The sequence below is a fragment of the Ursus maritimus genome, unplaced genomic scaffold (assembly GCF_017311325.1).
Source record: "Ursus maritimus isolate PB19 unplaced genomic scaffold, ASM1731132v1 scaffold_19, whole genome shotgun sequence".
Taxonomy (NCBI): domain Eukaryota; kingdom Metazoa; phylum Chordata; class Mammalia; order Carnivora; family Ursidae; genus Ursus; species Ursus maritimus.
Window position 1 is genome coordinate 44,936,567 of NW_024424341.1, and position 18,002 is coordinate 44,954,568.

The 18,002-nt window shown below is 58.0% G+C and overlaps 1 protein-coding gene across 1 annotated transcript; it reads left to right on the plus strand.

The window, feature by feature from the left end:
• Positions 1-3,275: 3,275 nt before the first annotated feature.
• ATP4A (ATPase H+/K+ transporting subunit alpha) lies at positions 3,276-15,476 on the plus strand. Its single transcript, XM_040634385.1, has 22 exons — positions 3,276-3,287; positions 3,381-3,521; positions 3,608-3,667; positions 4,025-4,228; positions 5,324-5,437; positions 5,646-5,898; positions 6,098-6,366; positions 6,979-7,177; positions 7,568-7,677; positions 7,757-7,891; positions 8,363-8,555; positions 9,310-9,485; positions 10,571-10,707; positions 10,797-10,947; positions 11,034-11,202; positions 11,292-11,446; positions 12,471-12,594; positions 13,011-13,156; positions 14,390-14,523; positions 14,783-14,884; positions 14,976-15,067; positions 15,252-15,476. Exons 1-22 carry the CDS (start codon positions 3,276-3,278, stop codon positions 15,278-15,280), a joined length of 3,105 nt encoding a protein of 1,034 aa, XP_040490319.1. The 3' UTR covers positions 15,281-15,476.
• Positions 15,477-18,002: the final 2,526 nt, after the last annotated feature.

The window sequence follows — 18,002 nt, forward strand, 5'->3', positions numbered from 1 at the left end:
CCACCCAGGAGCTTCTGTGACTGTTTTGAATAGAAAGTAAAGAGATCACGGAATAGCCCTCTGGTCATTCCTTAAGCCTCCGCATATCCTCCAAACGTCCGCCCCGTTCCAGACCATCTGAAGACTCAGAAATGGGGCCTGTCCTGCCGGGAAGCCCTGACAAGGGCGCACATCACTGCTGTGTTCCTGCCCATCGTGTGTGACCTGAATCTGACCATGAACCCTTGGTGGAGCCAAACTGAGGGGAATTCTTGCAACACAATTGACTGATACTTTCCCACAATTCCAAGGTCATGAAAGACAAGGAAAGAGTAAGGAAACGTCACAGACGGGAGGAGACCAAGGGGATATGCTGACTAAGTGCGCAGTGTGATCCCAGACCAAGAAAAGGACACGAGCCGGGAAACGGGAAGTTCAAATACATTCTCCAGATTAGTTCCTAATGTCCGATCGATGTGAATGTGCTGGATTTGACCACTGGACTGTGGTTATGTAAGAGAGTGTCCTTGTTCACGGGAGACCCATGCCTAGGTATTCATGGAGACACAAGCATCCGGTCTCCAACTCACTCACAAGTGGGTCAGCCTGAGCTTAAAAAAAAAAAAATCTGTTCTCTCTCTCATCTCTCAACTATCTAGAAACCACAAATTGGGAAAATCATTCAATTTAGCTGAAGGGGAGGCGGGTCTTTGTTTTATTACCCCTGTAACTGGTGGGTCTGAAATATTTAAAATAAACCATTGAAAATTAACATAATAAAACTAAGAAATGAAAAAAAGAGGGGGGAACCACAAATGGGGCAGAGAATAGAGAAGGACAGTCCCCGATTTTGACAGAGGTCTGCACATACACCTGCTGCCAGTGATGGTGCCTCAGTCTCCCCACTGTGACTTAGATTGTGGAGTTCCCGTATCTGTGCAGACACACCCCATATTTACACCAGGCTCTGGATGCTTTCAGGGGTAGAGGGCTAGGGGGCAGGGTGGAAGAGCTAGAGAGAGCTAGAGGCACTTGAGGAGCTCCCAGTGATGGAGATTTCCCGAGGGCCTGCCCTGTGCTCCAGGTTGTTAGTGAATATTCCACCTCCAACAGTGTCTAGACCATCTGTGGTGTGTCTAGGGCACTGGTCCGGGTGCTATGCATACAGCAGGAAACACAACCAACTCCCAGTCTTCCTTCTAGTGTGACAAGGTTGACACCAAACAAATGAAAATAAAATACAGTGTCAGGTTGGGAGAAGGGGTATGGGTAAAGCAGGGTGAAGGGGATGGGGCCTGATGGGGGTATAATATTAGAAGTGAGGACTCTCTGAAGAGATGACATTTGAACTGAGACCTCACAGTGAGAAAGAGCCATGCAGGTATCTAAAGAAGAGAGCGTCAGGCAGAAGGGACTGCAAGTGCAAAGGCCCCGGGGCAGGAATGACCTTGATCTCTAGGAAGCACAGCAAGAAGGCCAATGCCAGTGGAACTGTAGTAGAGATTGAGCCAGGAGAGGTGAGCCAGGCTAGATCTTGCAGGAATGATTTTGGAGTTTATTCTGAGTGGGAAGGGATGCCCCTGGACGGTTGTAAGCAGGGGAGTGATGGGACACATGGTGTTTCACATGTACAGCTCAGAGAGATGAAGCCCCTCACGCAAGCAGACTCATTGTAAGGGCAGACTCATTGTCGGTGTGACTTCACCCCACCTGCCTCCTCTCTGGGGGTCTCTGTAGCAGGTTGGGATGACCAGCTAGGTGGCTGTGGGAAGGAGCTTGGACTGCTCAGTAGCTTAGCCTTTCCCAGGTGACCTGCTCCAGGAGAGAAGGACGTTGCCATGGCAATTATCTTATCAGACACGTCCACCCTGTGCAGCTCACACAGGAGATATCAAGAACTCAAGAACCTGCCATTCCAGCGGTCCAGCCCCTCACTGCTACCCACAGAGGTCCCTGCCTGGGGGACCTCTAACCTGGCACCAATACCAAGATTGAGCCAGGAGCCTTGGACACATCTTTCCCTTACTTTGCACCTTCGTTTCCCCATCTGGGCAGGTTGGGGTGGAGACAAGAAAGACAGAGCTGAGATGGCTACAGCTGGAAGTGTGGGGGCACCTCTGGGACCCTCCCTGAACCTCTCCAGGCCTTGGTTTCCCCCTGTGCACAACAGGAATGATAGTGCCGCCCACACAGGGGTTTGTTGCAGGGACCCCAGAGGTCATGTGTGCAGCGCCTGGAGCCTACTCGCCATGGCTGCTGTGAGGTCTGAGTTCTTTTGTCAGGGGCCCCATGGGAGAGCCAGGCTCTGGGGTCAGACCTGGGCTGGAATCCTGTCCCCAACATTTAGTCATGCAACTTTATTTATTTATTTTTTATAAAGATTTTATTTATTTGAGAGAGAATGAGAGAGAGCGAGCACAAGCGGGGGTGACGAGAGGCAGAGTAAGAGGCAGAGAAGCACGCTCCCCACTGAGCAGGGAGCCCAACGCGGTGCTTGATCCCAGGACCCTGAGATCATGACCCCAGCCAAAGGCAGATGCTTAACCCACTGAGCCACCCATGGGTCCCAGTCATTACAACTTTAGACCAAGGCCTTGATCTCTCTGTGCCTCGGTTTCCTCATCTGTACAATGGGGGCCAATAAGGGAACACAACTTTCTAAAGGACTGTGGTGAGGAGCTAAGGAAACGTTCACACAAAGCTCCCTGGGCAGACCTGGGACATAGGAGGTCCTCCCTAAACAACAGCCGTTAGAGCCACCATTGTGAGCACCCTCCCCCTCCAGGAGTCAGACATGGGCAATGTGGCCTGGAAGAGGACACGGCAGTCCAGCTACCTGGTTCTGAGTCCTGACTCTTTCCATCCTAGCTTGGGGACAACAGGTGAGTGACTTAACCTCCCTGCACCTCAGTTTCCCCATCAGTATGGTAAGGGGAGGTAAGAATGATACTCACCTCAGAGGGTTGTTGGGAGGTTCCATTATTTAATACAGGAAAGCCCCCAGCCCAGTGCTTGGCACATAATGAGCACCATATGTTTGCTATTCTTCTTGTTGTTACTGTGGACCTACTCAGTGGTCCCCTGATCTCAGTGGTGGATGGAAATGGGTCTGGGCAGGTTGGGGCAGCCTAGTAGGTAAGCCCTGAGCTGTTTAGGCCTGGAGGTCACCCCAAGGAGCCCCGCAATCAGCTCTAATTGGGCCAGTCTTGCTCCACCTCCTCCCTCCCTGGGTATATCAGGGCTGGTCCAAACCCTAGGCTCCGTCTTGGCAAAGGAGGGTGGCTGCACCGGACACCATGGGGAAGGCAGTGAGTGGGGCCTGGAGTCAGGAGTTGGGGGGATGGAGGCTGGAGGCAGGAGTTCCAGTGGGATCTGATGCCTCCCCCTCTTCCCATCCCCAGGAGAATTACGAGATGTACTCGGTAGAGCTGGGTCCTGGCCCTGGTGGGGACATGGCCGCCAAGATGAGCAAGAAGAAGGGGGGCAAGGGAGGAGGCAAGAAGAAGGAGAAGCTGGAGAACATGAAGAAGGAGATGGAGATTGTGAGCATGGGGCTGCGGGGCTGGGTGGGGGGCAGGAGCGTGGCCGGTGAGAGCTGGACAGTGAGTGTCCTGCCCCCACCACACAGAATGACCACCAGCTGTCAGTGGAGGAGCTGGAACAGAAATACCAGACCAGTGCGACCAAGGTGAGCTGGGCGCGGAGGGAGGGGTACGTGCAGAGAAGGGGAGGGGTAGGGGAAGGGAGAAATGTATTAGAGAGAAAGGGCCAAACAGAGAGAGAGATGGAGTAGACGCAGATAGAAAGAGGCAGACAGAGACAGGTAAGAGAGAGAAACAGAGCAGAGACAACAGGGAGAGAGAGCAGGCAGAAAGATGAGAGAGACACAGTGGAGGGCAGGGGGAAGGCGCAGGACAGAGGTGAGGACGGACCCAGAAATGAAGAGGAACAAGACAGAGGGGGAGAAGAGGGGAAGGAGACAGAAGAGCTTCCCCTACGGGGGAGCATGTGGTGCGGCCACTGCTACCACCCGCCCCATCCCCAGGGCCTGTCTGCCAGCTTGGCCGCCGACCTGCTGCTGCGGGATGGGCCCAACGCTCTGAGGCCGCCGCGTGGCACCCCTGAGTACGTCAAGTTCGCCCGGCAGCTGGCAGGTGGCCTGCAGTGCCTCATGTGGGTGGCTGCTGCCATCTGCCTCATTGCCTTTGCCATCCAGGCCAGCGAGGGTGACCTCACCACTGACGACAATGTGAGTGGCGGATGCTGCAGGGACGCAGGGATCTGGAGGATAGAGGACATTGAGCATGGACTCAGGACGCAAGGGACACAGGATGGGGATACGGAGACATGGAAATGCAGTCAAGACATGGGTCATGGGGGATGAAGGCTACTGGGATGTGAGGCAGCCCCAATGACACAGGACACAGGGGACCTGGAGAATGTGTCTCAGATATGGAGGACAAAGGTGGGGATACAAAGACATGGAAATGGGATCCTTAAGATAGGACAATGGGAAACAGAGGACATGGGACAGACTAAGGGCACAGGGGACATGGGACTCAGATATGGGACGCAAAGGCAGAAGGACGTAGGGGACACAAGACTCAGGACACGGTACCTGGAGAGACAGAAAACAGATAAGGTAGCACAGAGACAGAGAACACTGAGATGCAGGACAAGAGGTCAGAACAAGGGACATGGGGACTTAGGGACATGTGGCACTGGACAGGGGTTTGAAAGTCCCAGGACATGTGACACAGAATGGGGACTTAGGGGCACACAGACATGGGGAGACACTGGACATAGGCACCTGGAATCTGGAACATGACCGTGGAGCCCACAGAGTATGAAGCATAGGATGGACTGCACAAGAACATGGAGATGGGGACACGGCCTAGGGCACCCAGAGGACGGCAAACAGACGATGACCGCATGGAATATGAAAACTGGAGCACAGGGGATACAGGGCGTGAGAACATGAGCCAAAGGACAGTGACATGCAGAGTGCAAGACTTGGAGGACACAGGAAAACATGCATCGTGCCACGGGGCATAAGCCACAAGATATGGGGACATGAGGGAGGTAGGGTCCGGGACCCAGAGACTATGGGACACAGGGGACAGGGACACAGGACATGGAAAATACAGGGAAGCTGAGGATGGGACATGAACACAGGAACGGGGGCCACAGGCCACAGGGACAGCGCGTGTGGCTTTCTAGCAGAGCAGGGAAAACCCCAGGGGCGAGCCCAAGAACATCGGGGACAGGGAGCAGGCGGGGGGCCTTGTGCAGGGAGCTTCCGGCCCCTTCTCATCCACCTGGCCCGCTTCCCACCTCCACGCAGCTGTACCTGGCCCTGGCCCTCATCGCCGTGGTCGTGGTCACCGGCTGCTTTGGCTACTACCAGGAGTTTAAGAGCACCAACATCATCGCCAGCTTCAAGAACCTGGTGCCCCAGGTGGGTCCTGCAGCCCAGCCACTTCAGTTCCGGGACTGAACTTGGCGGGGGGGTGGTGCATGGGGAGGCTCCTGGCATCTCCCACCAGGCCCAAGCTGCTCTGCACCGGTGGCCCCCGGCTTCCCCTGTGCCCCTCCCTACCTCCCCCTGCACTCCGTGACCTCCACCCGCACCCTGCCCACCTCAACCCCGTGCCCCTAACCCACAGCAAGCAACTGTGATCCGAGATGGGGACAAGTTCCAGATCAACGCGGACCAGCTTGTGGTGGGCGACCTGGTGGAGATGAAAGGCGGGGACCGAGTGCCGGCCGACATCAGGATCCTCCAGGCCCAGGGCTGCAAGGTGGACAACTCCTCGCTGACTGGAGAGTCTGAGCCACAGACCCGCTCGCCCGAGTGTACACACGAGAGCCCCCTGGAGACCCGCAACATCGCCTTCTTCTCCACCATGTGCCTTGAGGGTCTGTGAGGCCCCTGCCCGCCCCCGTACTGAGCCACACCGCCTCCCAGCCTCCCATGACGCCCCCTCTTCAGGGCATGCTGCCCCCCATCTGCCTTCAAGGCTTCTCCCATCACTGCCCCCCCCCTTCAGTTCCCATGGCGTGCACATCCCCGCTGCCGCCCGCCCAGCCCTGAGGCGCCTTCTTGGCCCCGATGCAGGCACAGCACAAGGCCTGGTGGTGAACACGGGTGACCGCACCATCATCGGGCGCATTGCGTCCCTGGCCTCGGGAGTAGAAAATGAGAAGACGCCCATCGCTATTGAAATCGAACACTTTGTGGACATCATCGCAGGCCTGGCCATCCTCTTCGGCGCCACGTTTTTCGTGGTGGCCATGTGCATTGGCTACACATTCCTGCGGGCCATGGTCTTCTTCATGGCCATCGTGGTAGCCTATGTGCCCGAAGGGCTGCTGGCCACTGTCACGGTGAGTGGGGGAGACGGAAGAGAGGTGCAGAGAGCTGTCTGTTCGTTCATCTAGGATTGCCTCCATCATCTCCGGCCATCTCCACCCACTCACCTCCCCCCCATGCACCTTCCCTCAGCCTTCGTCCCAACCCCCCATCTCTCCACCTCTCCATCCATTCAGCAACCACTCACCGAGGCCACTCTGGGCCACACCCTATACCGAAAGCTGAGGCCTCACAGGTGAAAGGCCTCGTCCTTGACCAGAGGAGGCTGAGGTCCAGTGCCGGCCGCCCTCGGCAGTCAGCCCCCAGGGCAAGACCAGCCCCAGAGACAGCTCAGACGATGTTTGTTTTCCCAGTGTGGTTGTGTTGATAAGAGGACTTACAGAACCTCAGCTTGGGCAGCTAGTGAGGGGCCTAGCTACGTTCGTCTGGGGCGATGGGGGAGGCATCCCAGGTGGCAAGCACAGGCTGGAAAAAACACTGAGGCAAGAAAAGCATGGGTTTTGCGGCGGGATGCTGTGTACGTAGCACAGTGGCTGGGGTCAAGGCTCCCTGCGCTGTGAGAGAAGGGAAGGAGGACTAGAAGCAAGGATTGGGTGCCTAACTGTGCTTCTCGCCCCTTCTGGCAGGTCTGCTTGTCCCTGACAGCCAAGCGGCTGGCCAGCAAGAACTGCGTCGTCAAGAACCTGGAAGCCGTGGAGACACTGGGCTCCACGTCAGTGATCTGCTCTGACAAGACAGGGACCCTCACTCAGAACCGCATGACTGTGTCCCATCTCTGGTTCGACAACCACATCCACACGGCGGACACAACGGAAGACCAGTCAGGTGTGGGGGTGGGGAGACGGGCTGGGGCAGGATCCGGTAGAGGGTAGATTTGGAAGGGAGCTCTGAGGTTACTGAAGGCAGCCTGGGGAGGGCTCTGCCTGAATGGAGAGGGGCTCCTTCCCGATGGGGAGACGGCCTGTGAAGCTGCAGGTCTGTGAAGCGGCTTGGTATCCAGGGGTCCTAGGAAACTCAATACTGGGTCTGGAGAGAAGGCTCCGTCCCGTCCCGGGGTATGATGAGAGGTTTGGGTCCCACCCAGGTCCTCTGGGAGAGGACCCTGTCCTGAATCTAGAGGGAGGGGCTAGGTTCTGGTATGGGAGAGAGCTGCTCCCGGGCCAGAGGCCCGCGCGGAGCTCCCGCGCGGCCCCAGCCTGCACGCCTGGCCTCCAGGGCAGACATTTGACCAGTCTTCGGAGACTTGGCGGGCGCTATGCCGCGTGCTCACCCTGTGCAACCGCGCTGCCTTCAAGTCCGGCCAGGACGCGGTGCCGGTGCCCAAGGTGAGACCCCAGGGGACTCCGGGGAAACCCAGGAGCCTGGTTCACCCAGGGTCGCTCCTGACACCGGCCCTGCTTCCAGCGCATCGTGATCGGGGACGCGTCCGAGACGGCGCTGCTCAAGTTTTCTGAGCTGACGCTGGGCAATGCCATGGGCTACCGCGAGCGCTTCCCCAAAGTCTGCGAAATCCCCTTCAACTCTACCAACAAGTTCCAGGTGTGCGCCTGCCGCGCCCCGCCGGGCTCATGGTGCGGCCCCGCCCACTTCAGGCCCCACCCACACTCAGGGCTGGCCTATCGCGGGGCTTCTCTCTCTGTTTCCTCCCTCTCCGTGGGAGGAAGCCAACCCCCCACCCTCGACTCTCGCCCCGCCCACAGCCGCTGCCCCCTTATGGTCAGGCCATACCCACAGTTCTTTCGCTGGGGACTCGCCGCCAGCTCTTAGGCTTTCCGTGGGGTAGCTCGCAATCCAAATCCCGCCCCAGCCCAAATCCGACCCTAATTCTGTCCATTCCCAAAGCCCAGGCTCCTTACTGCTCCGCCACCAAGGACTTGCTCAGCACGCCAGCCCCTCAACCCCAGCCACACAGTACCCTCCCAAGTCTCTACCAGGGGCGCTTTCGAGCCGTCAGCCCCGCCCTTCTCCCAAGGCCCGCCCCCTCAACGCAGTGGGCTTCCTCGCCCGCAGCTGTCCATCCACACCCTGGAGGACCCGCGGGACCCCCGGCACGTGCTGGTGATGAAGGGCGCCCCCGAGCGCGTGCTGGAACGCTGCAGCTCCATCCTCATCAAGGGCCAGGAGCTGCCGCTGGACGAGCAATGGCGTGAGGCCTTCCAGACTGCTTACCTGAGCCTGGGAGGCCTGGGTGAACGCGTGCTTGGTGAGACCCCCTGGGCTCGGTGAACTCCCACAGTCCGTGGTAAACCTGTGGGCGAGGAGGGGCTAGCACAGACCCTGCCTGTCCTTCCCGGCCGAGCCCGGACCATGACCTTTCCCGTCCGTGGCTGACAGCTAACCTGCCCAAGTGCACACAGTCACCTTTGACTTCCCCTGTCTCAGTCCTGACCCCTGTCCATTCTGTTCTACCTTGACCCAGCGCCTCCCCACCTGTCCTCCCTGAGACCTTCCCTGTCCTGACCTGACATCCCTTGATTTTTCCCAGCTCTTGCCCCAGCCTTGACCTGCCATTGCTTTACTTCCACCTTTCAATGTCCTCCTCTTGACCCTTTGACCTGCCCCAGCCCCTGCCTCAACTCGAGACTCCCCAGTCCTTGTCCTGACCTCTGACCTCCCTGAACGTTTTGTCCTGACTGCTAACTTCTCTAACCCCTGCCTCAACTCTGGAAGGCACAAACCTGTGGTTCAATTCTGAATCTTTCATCTTACTTGCTGTGGGACCGCTGGCAAGACATGTCCCTTCCCTAGACCTCAGTTTCCCCATCTGCAACATGAGCAGGCTGATAGCCTCACAGGTTGGTTGTGAGGACAGCCTCACATCATGTGAAGGATTCAGCACAGGGTCAGGCATCTATAGGGGTTTGGTGTGAGGGGCCTGGTTATTTTACTCGTCACCTGGCCTTGCTGGGCAAGGGTCCGCCCAGGACTCCTCACTGACTTCCCTGTTTTCTGGTCAGGCTTCTGCCAGCTCTACCTGAGTGAGAAGGACTACCCTCCTGGCTATGCCTTCGACGTGGAGGCCATGAACTTTCCAAGTAGTGGCCTGTGCTTTGCGGGACTTGTATCCATGATAGACCCGCCCCGGGCCACTGTCCCTGACGCTGTGCTCAAGTGCCGCACGGCAGGCATCCGGGTATGCAGCCAGGGAGAGCGGCGGGCAGGGGTGAGGACAGAGGGTAGCAGTATTTGGGGGCGAGGAACCCTGGGACAGAGAACTCCATGAAAGTGGTTTGGAGCAAAAAAGGAGTGTCAATTCATGAAACTGAAAAGTTCTGGGGACTGAAGTTTCAGGTATAGCTGGATCTAGGAGTTGAGTGTCATTAGGAATTTGCCTTTCTCCATGTCTCGGTTCTACTTTTCTCTCTGATGGCTTTATTCTCAAGTAGTCCCTCCATTTTGGTGGAGAAAGATGACCACCCCCAGAAGCTCCAACCTACATCCCACCTGTTTAGCCACCCCACAGAAAAACGAGTGCTCTTCTGCTGTTGTCCCAGATTGGGTCGCCTATTCCTCTCTGAACAGTCACTGTGGCAGGGGCGTGGGATGCCATGGTTGACCAGGTCTGGGCCTACTTGCCCATTCTTGGCCAGAGACCTCACTTCAACCCTGGTTCTTGAAAGACAAATCAAGAGTTGGGGAGCCAAGGCTGGGCAAAGAATACCCTTGTCCTCCCCATGGTCTCCAAGGCCTATAAGAGTTGGCCTCTAAGCTTATTCCTTAGCTCCCCACCTCTCGTTTACTGCTCTCCATTCATGCTGGCCTCCCCACTGCTCCGCCAACAGTTCAAGCACATTTGCACCTCAGGGTCGTCACATTGGCTGTTCCCGCTGCCAGGAACACTCTTCCCTCCGTTTTTCATGTGGCCAACACTCTCACCTCTTACAGACCTCCGCTCAGGTGTCACCTTCTCAATGAGGCTTTCCCCAGACACACTTAAAATCGACACCATTTTTTCCACCCAACATTTGCCATCCCCTTTACTCAGCTTGAGTAAACTCTCCTAACGTGCTGTATCATTCGTCCCCTTAGTTTGTGTCTCTTTTGTCTCCCATGCAAGAGGGTCGGTTCCACGAGAACAGAGATTTTCGTCTGTTTTGTCCCTGACATGCAGTGGTTGAATAAGTGAGTGGGTATCAGTAGGTGTCCAGCAGGGACGACGGGGAGAGTGAGCGGCACTGAAGGCATCAAGGGTCTGATGGTCCGTCCCCTCCCCGACAGGTGATCATGGTGACGGGTGACCACCCCATCACGGCCAAGGCCATTGCGGCCAGTGTGGGTATCATTTCAGAAGGCAGTGAGACTGTGGAGGACATCGCCGCCCGCCTCCGTGTGCCTGTGGACCAAGTTAATAGGAAGTAAGCCCCTGCCATCCTCCCCGTGGTTCTTCCCACACCCTGTGCAGCCTGACGCCCTGGTGATAACCTCCCCCCGCCTCCCTTCCCAGGGATGCCCGTGCCTGCGTCATCAATGGCATGCAGCTGAAGGACATGGACCCGTCAGAGCTCGTCGAGGCACTGCGTACTCACCCAGAGATGGTGTTTGCTCGAACCAGTCCCCAGCAGAAGCTGGTGATCGTGGAGAGCTGCCAGCGACTGGTACGATCTGCTGGCGGAGGTGGGACAGTGGGCTGGGCAGCCTGGGGTAGGCCCCTCCCTGACCACCCCTGTCCCCCGCCCTGCAGGGCGCCATTGTGGCTGTGACGGGGGATGGCGTGAACGACTCCCCAGCCCTGAAGAAGGCTGACATCGGTGTGGCCATGGGCATTGCCGGCTCGGATGCTGCCAAAAACGCAGCGGACATGATCCTGCTGGATGACAACTTTGCCTCCATCGTGACCGGCGTGGAGCAGGGTCCGGGCTGGGTCGGAGACGGCGTAGGGGGTGGGGGGGCCCAGGAGGACGCAGGCAGAGAGGAGGCTGAGGCGCCCGCTGTCCCCTAGGCCGGCTGATCTTTGATAACCTGAAGAAGTCCATCGCCTACACGCTGACCAAGAACATCCCCGAGCTGACGCCCTACCTCATCTACATTACCGTGAGCGTGCCGCTGCCCCTCGGGTGTATCACCATCCTCTTCATAGAGCTCTGCACCGACATCGTGAGTGCCCAGCCCCGCGCCCCGCCCGCCCTAGGCGCCGTGCGCGCAGTGCGCCAAGGCCCACAGGTGGGGACAGGCAGGCAGGTCCCAGACAGAACTACAGACATGGACGCACAGATGGACCCTCAGCTTGGCAGAGACCTGCAGACTCAGATGAGGACCCCCAGACACACACACACACACACACATCTGGCGACACTTGGATCACAGACAGACATCCCTCAACAGACTTGGACAGATGCTGTCAGGCCCCAAGGCAGACAGACAGACAAAGAACCACAGATACAGGCATGAATGTCGCCAGGTGCGTGGCCATATCGACTTTCTTATTCAACGGCACTTACATAGTGTCTTTTCTGGGCCAGACAGGCATTAACTTACTTACTTTTGTCCTCATAAGCACTCTATGGGATGGGCTTTATTTATGTATCACCCCTGTTTTACTGATGAGCGAACTGAGGCACAGACAGGTTGAGCGGCTTGTCCCAGGTCACACAGCCAGTAAGTGGCACAGTGGGATTGGAGTCCAGGCAGTCCAGGGCCCCAGGGCCTCTGCTCTTGACCAGTCCACTCTGCGGCTGCTCTGCAGTGACGGACAGATGGGGTGGGGGAAGGAAGGACACGGGGGCACAGAGACTGAAGAAATGCAGAGAGAGTGACAGGGAGAGACAGGACACAGGGACACAAAAGCAGAAACAGTCACAGAGAAAGAGACCAGAGACAGGGACAGAAAAAACACAATAAGAGGGAGAGGAGGGGTGGGTAGTGGAGGTAAATGCAGATGTTCCAGTGGAGATGGACGGCCGGTCAGATGAGACACAGCTGTAGATGGACATGGTAACACAGCCTCATTGGAGGGCCAGCTGGGCTGTGCTGTCCGGGCCAGTGTGCCCGCACGGTCACCTGCCCACCAACCGTAGTCCTGTTCTGTCCACCCAGTGGGAGGGGGTTGCCAGGGGGAGGAGGACCCGGCACATAGGGGACAGGCCAACCCTTAACCCTGGCTCCTTCCGCTTGTGGCCAGTTCCCGTCTGTGTCCCTGGCATATGAGAAGGCAGAGAGTGACATCATGCATCTCCGTCCACGCAACCCGAAGCGTGACCGCTTGGTCAACGAGCCCCTGGCTGCCTACTCCTACTTCCAGATCGGTGAGGGCCCTTGCGGCTGGGGAGCCCTGTGCTCCCTGCAGGGCTGCTCGCCTGCCTTGGCATCTCTAACCGGGGCTCTGGCTGGTTCTGGACCCCGGGGTCAGCATTGATCCTGGATCTCTGTTGTTCTCTGCATCCGCGTCTGCTGTGATCCTCGTGTCCCTTCTCTGTCTCTCAGCGTGTCTCTGTCTCTCTCTGTCTGCCTTGTCTCTTGCGTCCCAGTTGATCTCTCTTGGGATCCTTGTCTCTGTGTCTTTCCATGTCCGTCACTCACCGTCTGTGTGCCGGTCTGTGTCCTTGACCCTCTGTCTCTGGGTATCTCTCTCTGTCCCTATCTTTCCATGTCCTTGTCTCTCTTCATGTCCCTGTCTAGGTCTCCATCTCTGTCTCCCCGTGTCACCTTGCCTGTCCCCCAGGTGCCATCCAGTCATTTGCTGGCTTCACTGACTACTTTACGGCCATGGCCCAGGAGGGCTGGTTCCCACTGCTGTGTGTGGGGCTGCGACCATATTGGGAGAACCACCACCTCCAAGATCTGCAGGACAGCTATGGCCAGGAGTGGGTGAGCCCCTGCCCCCCTCTTCCCGTGGCTCCCTCATTTCCAGTCGTCCACATGTGACAGAGCTCAACCGGAGCACCCCCGGTACCTGGACTCTCTGCCGGTTCAGGGGCTTCTCCCACCACCATCTTGAGCTCCACGCTGCGGCTGCTGATGGTCACGGCTGCAGGAGGTCCCCCTGCCCCCAGTAGCGCGTCATGTCCGGTGCGGAGCCACACCCCGATGCCGTTACTGGGCCACAGCATCACTCACACAGAGTGTCTGCCCACGTGGCCAGCTGTCATGAGGGTCTGGGGCCCAGAGAGGCTCGATCTGGCTAGCGGGTGTCTTTAGTTTGCCCTGCAGTGAGACAGGCCGGGACGTTCCCCTTGAACAGTCACTGTCACGGTTGAGAATGCAGACCGTGGAGCCAGGCTGCCTGGACTCGTGGTCTGCCGGCATTCCTCAGCAGCTGGGTGACCCTGGGCAAGTTGCTTTGCCTCTCTGTGCCTCGGTTTTCCCATCTGTAGTGGAGATGCTGTCTCCTCAGTGACCTCACCATGTGGTCCTCAGACCTGCAGCAGCAGCGTCACTGGGAACTTATTCGAAATGCAAATCCTCAGTCCTCACCAGAGACCCCTGGGGGTGAGGCCTGGGCGTCTGTTTTAACCAGCCCGGCTGAGGGTGCTGAGGATGCTGAAGTTTGGGCACCCCCGTCTTCCTCAGAGGGTCACTGGGGGGATTCGGTGGGATAATATGTGTGCAACACTCGGGCCTGAAGCCAAGTGCGTGTTTCTCACAATGAGCTGGTATTATAAACAGTTACATTGAAGAAATGGTCTGAGTAGTGGTTGCCCCTTTGAAATGGGGGCGTGTGCCCTGTTCCCCAAAGGCCCTTCTGGGCCACGTTACTCATTTTTGTCATCTGCCCGGGCACCGGAGTCACTGGACTTTGCAAATTCTGCCCTAGGAGTCCGACTCCCTTTTCCCAGGACTTCTTGTGGGTGTGTGGGAAAGTCTGCATCCCTCCTTCCTCGCTCGAGAAGGCAACTGGCCCGACCCGCCATTTGCCCAGGCGCTGACACCTAATCTCTGCAAGGCCAAGATCTCCAGCCCCCCCACCCCCCCAGGGTCCTGCAAACCTGGCAGAGGGTGTCTCTCTCCTCTTCCCCGCTCCAGCCTCTGATGGGAGGGCTTCACGGCCCCAGGCCCTCTCCCCCCGGGCTCAGGCCGCTTCTGCTCCCCTCTGGCCCGCAGACATTCGGGCAGCGCCTGTACCAGCAGTACACCTGCTACACCGTGTTCTTCATCAGCATCGAGATGTGCCAGATCGCGGACGTCCTCATCCGCAAGACGCGCCGCCTCTCCGCCTTCCAGCAGGGCTTCTTCAGGTGTACCCAGCCAGCCCCGCCCCCCACCCCCGTCCCTCTGTCCTCCAGCCCCCAAGCCCTGCTCCAGCTCCCACCACCTGCCTCCCCCCGGCCCCTCTGTTTCCTTCCACCAAAGGGGAGATGTGACAGGACCCGCATCCACTGTTGACGCGTCTCCCTGCTGCTGATGCCATCTGGCCTCCTTTGGCCCAGCACCCTGATTTCCACCTGGTCCCCAGCTCCTCACGGCCTGTCCTTGTCCCACCCTGCCCGCCTGCAGGAACAGGATCCTGGTGATCGCCATCGTGTTCCAGGTCTGCATCGGCTGCTTCCTGTGCTACTGCCCCGGAATGCCCAACATCTTCAACTTCATGCCCATCCGGTGAGGGGCCGGGAGCTGTGAGTGCCGGGACGGGCATGGGAACACAGACTTGAGGGTAGCCTTCACCTTGTCATCTCACCTGGGTCTTCAGGTACCAGTGGTGGCTGGTCCCCATGCCCTTTGGCCTCCTCATCTTCGTCTATGATGAGCTTCGGAAACTTGGAGTTCGCTGTTGCCCAGGGAGTGAGTGTGGAGACCGAGGGCCTGGGGGGGTGGGGGGCTGGAACATCCTCAGAACAGCTGCCCTGACCTTTGACCTTTGAGCTCTTGACTCTCCACATCTAGCCTCCATTGATCCCTGCGTCTGAGCCCCTGGTGCCCATGATCCACATCCTGCAGCCCTGAGGCTCCTTTCTCTCTCTCTCAGGCTGGTGGGATCAGGAGCTCTACTATTAGAGGGACTGCCACCTTCAAGCCATCCCTGCGCCCCCCAGAGCAGAGGTGGGGGGCATGGGACCCTCTCGGAGGCCACCTCAACATCTAAGCAATCAAGCCCCAGCACCACCTGTGTCTGCTCCTGCAGCCCACGGCACCCAACCTTGGAGGGACCTCCCCCCGCCCCGCAGAGCTGTGCCTGGGCGCAGTGCTCTGAGGGCGGGCAGGGGGGCTGGGGCAGGGGGTGGGAGCTCTCGGCTCTGCCCTTCGCACTCCAGGCGGGTGGGAGGGCTGCCTGGGGCTCTTCACATACGCACTTGTGCTGCGTGACAGTAATAAACCAGCTCACACTGACGATGCTGTCATTTGGTGCCGGGTCCTGTCCTGAGTGTCCTTACTGATCCCCTTTGATCTCCCCCCGTCCTACAGCTCAGCAGCTGTTGGTTCAGGGCTGTGTCTCAGTTCCTGGAACACAGCCTCATGCATAGTAGGTACACACGAAGTCTTCCTGCGGGGACTGAATTCCCGTTTCTTTGCCTGGGGTGACAGCATTCTCAGGCACCCTCAGGTGCCATGCCTTCACCGCTCCACTCGCCTAGACACCACCTGTGGCCTCTCTCCCTGGCGCGTTCTTGTTCTCCCCTCGGCAGCCTCCTTGACAGGGGCTGTCAGAAGCTTTCCTGCCTCAAGCAGCCCCCACCGGCCTCCCTTCCCCGGGTGTCTCACTCTGGTTCCACTCGCTTGCTCCTCTGCTGCTGCAGTGGGACTGAGTCTGGAGGCTACAGTCCCAGGTCTCCTCCTCACACCCCTCGTCCCTGAAAAGTTAACTCCCCGACTGCTGGAAACTGCCTTGACGCCCCCGATCTCCCCCCGCCATCCCCAGCCCCAGCCCCTTCTTCATCTCTCTTCCTTAGTATGAGCCTCCCTGGTAGGACCCCAGGCTTCTCCTCCTCCTCACCACAGCCCCCCTCTGCTGCCCCCATGGCCTCAGTTCTGTCTCTGCAGCAGCCCCCCCGCCCCGCATATCCCAGGGATCCCCAGTAGCCTCTGCATCATCCTCCAAACCCGCTCCCTTCCACTGTCCCATCAGCGTGCTTCCTTCTCCCTGGGAAACGTGGTGAGCCCTGGACTCCCTGTCCTTCCCTGGCCCAGAATCCTCTGTGGTTCATCCTGCCCCTGCCGACTGCCAATCTCACAAGCCAGATCTTATTCCAGCCAATTCTTGGGTCACTGGAAAAGCCAGGCCTGTTCTCTGACCTCAAGGCCTTTACACAGGCTTTGCCACCTGCTTTTTCCTCCCGCTCCAATAGCTCATCCTTTAGGTCTCAGCTTACATCTCCTCTCTCACAGGGAACACATCCTGTCCCCCAGGTTGGGCCCCCCAGCCCATCCCTGATCTGGCCTGTGCTCCCTCCATGGCAGCCCCAACCGCTCTGGTCTCCCTAAGCCCCATATGTGGGATTGTTCCACACAGCTGGCCACCAGCAGGGGCCCGGATCGGAGTCCCAGCTCAGCAAATAGTTGTTGAAGTCACTTCCGCAACCTTCACTTGTCCCCATACTGGTCCGAGGCTAGGTGGGCATGGGATGGAGTTGTGGGAGAGCAATCCTATCACAGGCCCACCCCACTGGGCTGGGGGAGTGCCCATATACTCCGTGACCAATCAGTCGCTCGCCTTGTCACCCCTTCCCCAAGACACCTGCGGACCCTGTCTTGATGAGGGACAATTGAAAGGGGGCAGGGCTAGGTGGTGGGCTGCCCTACCTGAGGGTAAACGCTCCCTCTGAACACACCAAGACTCACAGTACAGCTGTGCTTCGTGTTTTCTAGCCCAGGGTTAAGCAACAGGATGATAGAACCTGACAGCACGGAGGGAAGGAGGGAAGGGGCACTTGCCCTAACCCGAGCGCCTTGGGAGGTCCACCAGCGCTGGGGAGCACCTTCCTGGGTGACAGGATTTGCACCAAGGTGAAGCATAAACATGACATTCAAAGCCCTGCTTCTGACAGGTGCCCCTCAGGGAGGGGGAGGGAATGGGGCAGGTGGCTGGCTCCACCAGGACAGGGAAGGGCTGGGGTGGTGTTGGGGGATATGAAGAGCCCATGAACTTGACAGGTTGACCTGTCAGCTGGGAGGCTCCTCACCTCCTCAGTCCTTGGAATGTGCATTCTCACTCGCCGCCCCCCCCCCCAGATGCTGGATATAGCCTTGGGACAGTGACATAGTATTAGATGATGTATGTGACTGAACCCAGTTAAGGCTCCAATTCTAAACTTTTAAGATTTGGCAGGTGGGTGCAGAGATCTAATTGTCTTGCAACCCAAAGAAAAGCCTTGAAGAGTTCCCTTGCTTCTTAAACCTGCCACCTACCAACCTGGAGTGGCCGCCTTTCTCCTCTCTGCCCTTTGGCTAATGGGGGTGGTTTCTGATTGCACCTGAGAAGCTCCCAAGGAGTTTGTGGAACAAGAAGTAGGGAGGGCAGCAACTAGGACAACATCCAAGTGGGTGGGCACAGCTACTGTGCTAGGGGTGTCTGCACCCCACCCTAAGACTCCGGCCAGGACTTGATGTGAGGGCTACAAAACCAAAGCACGGAGGCGCTCAGAATCCTGCCCTCAAGAGCAAAAGCCACAGTTCAGGTGGCTGGACTGTTCAGTGTGCAATGGGAAGTCTCAGATGGTTGCAGACAAGGAGGTTGCACTAATAAAACTGGCATAACAGACAGATGCCCTTGGCCCCCATA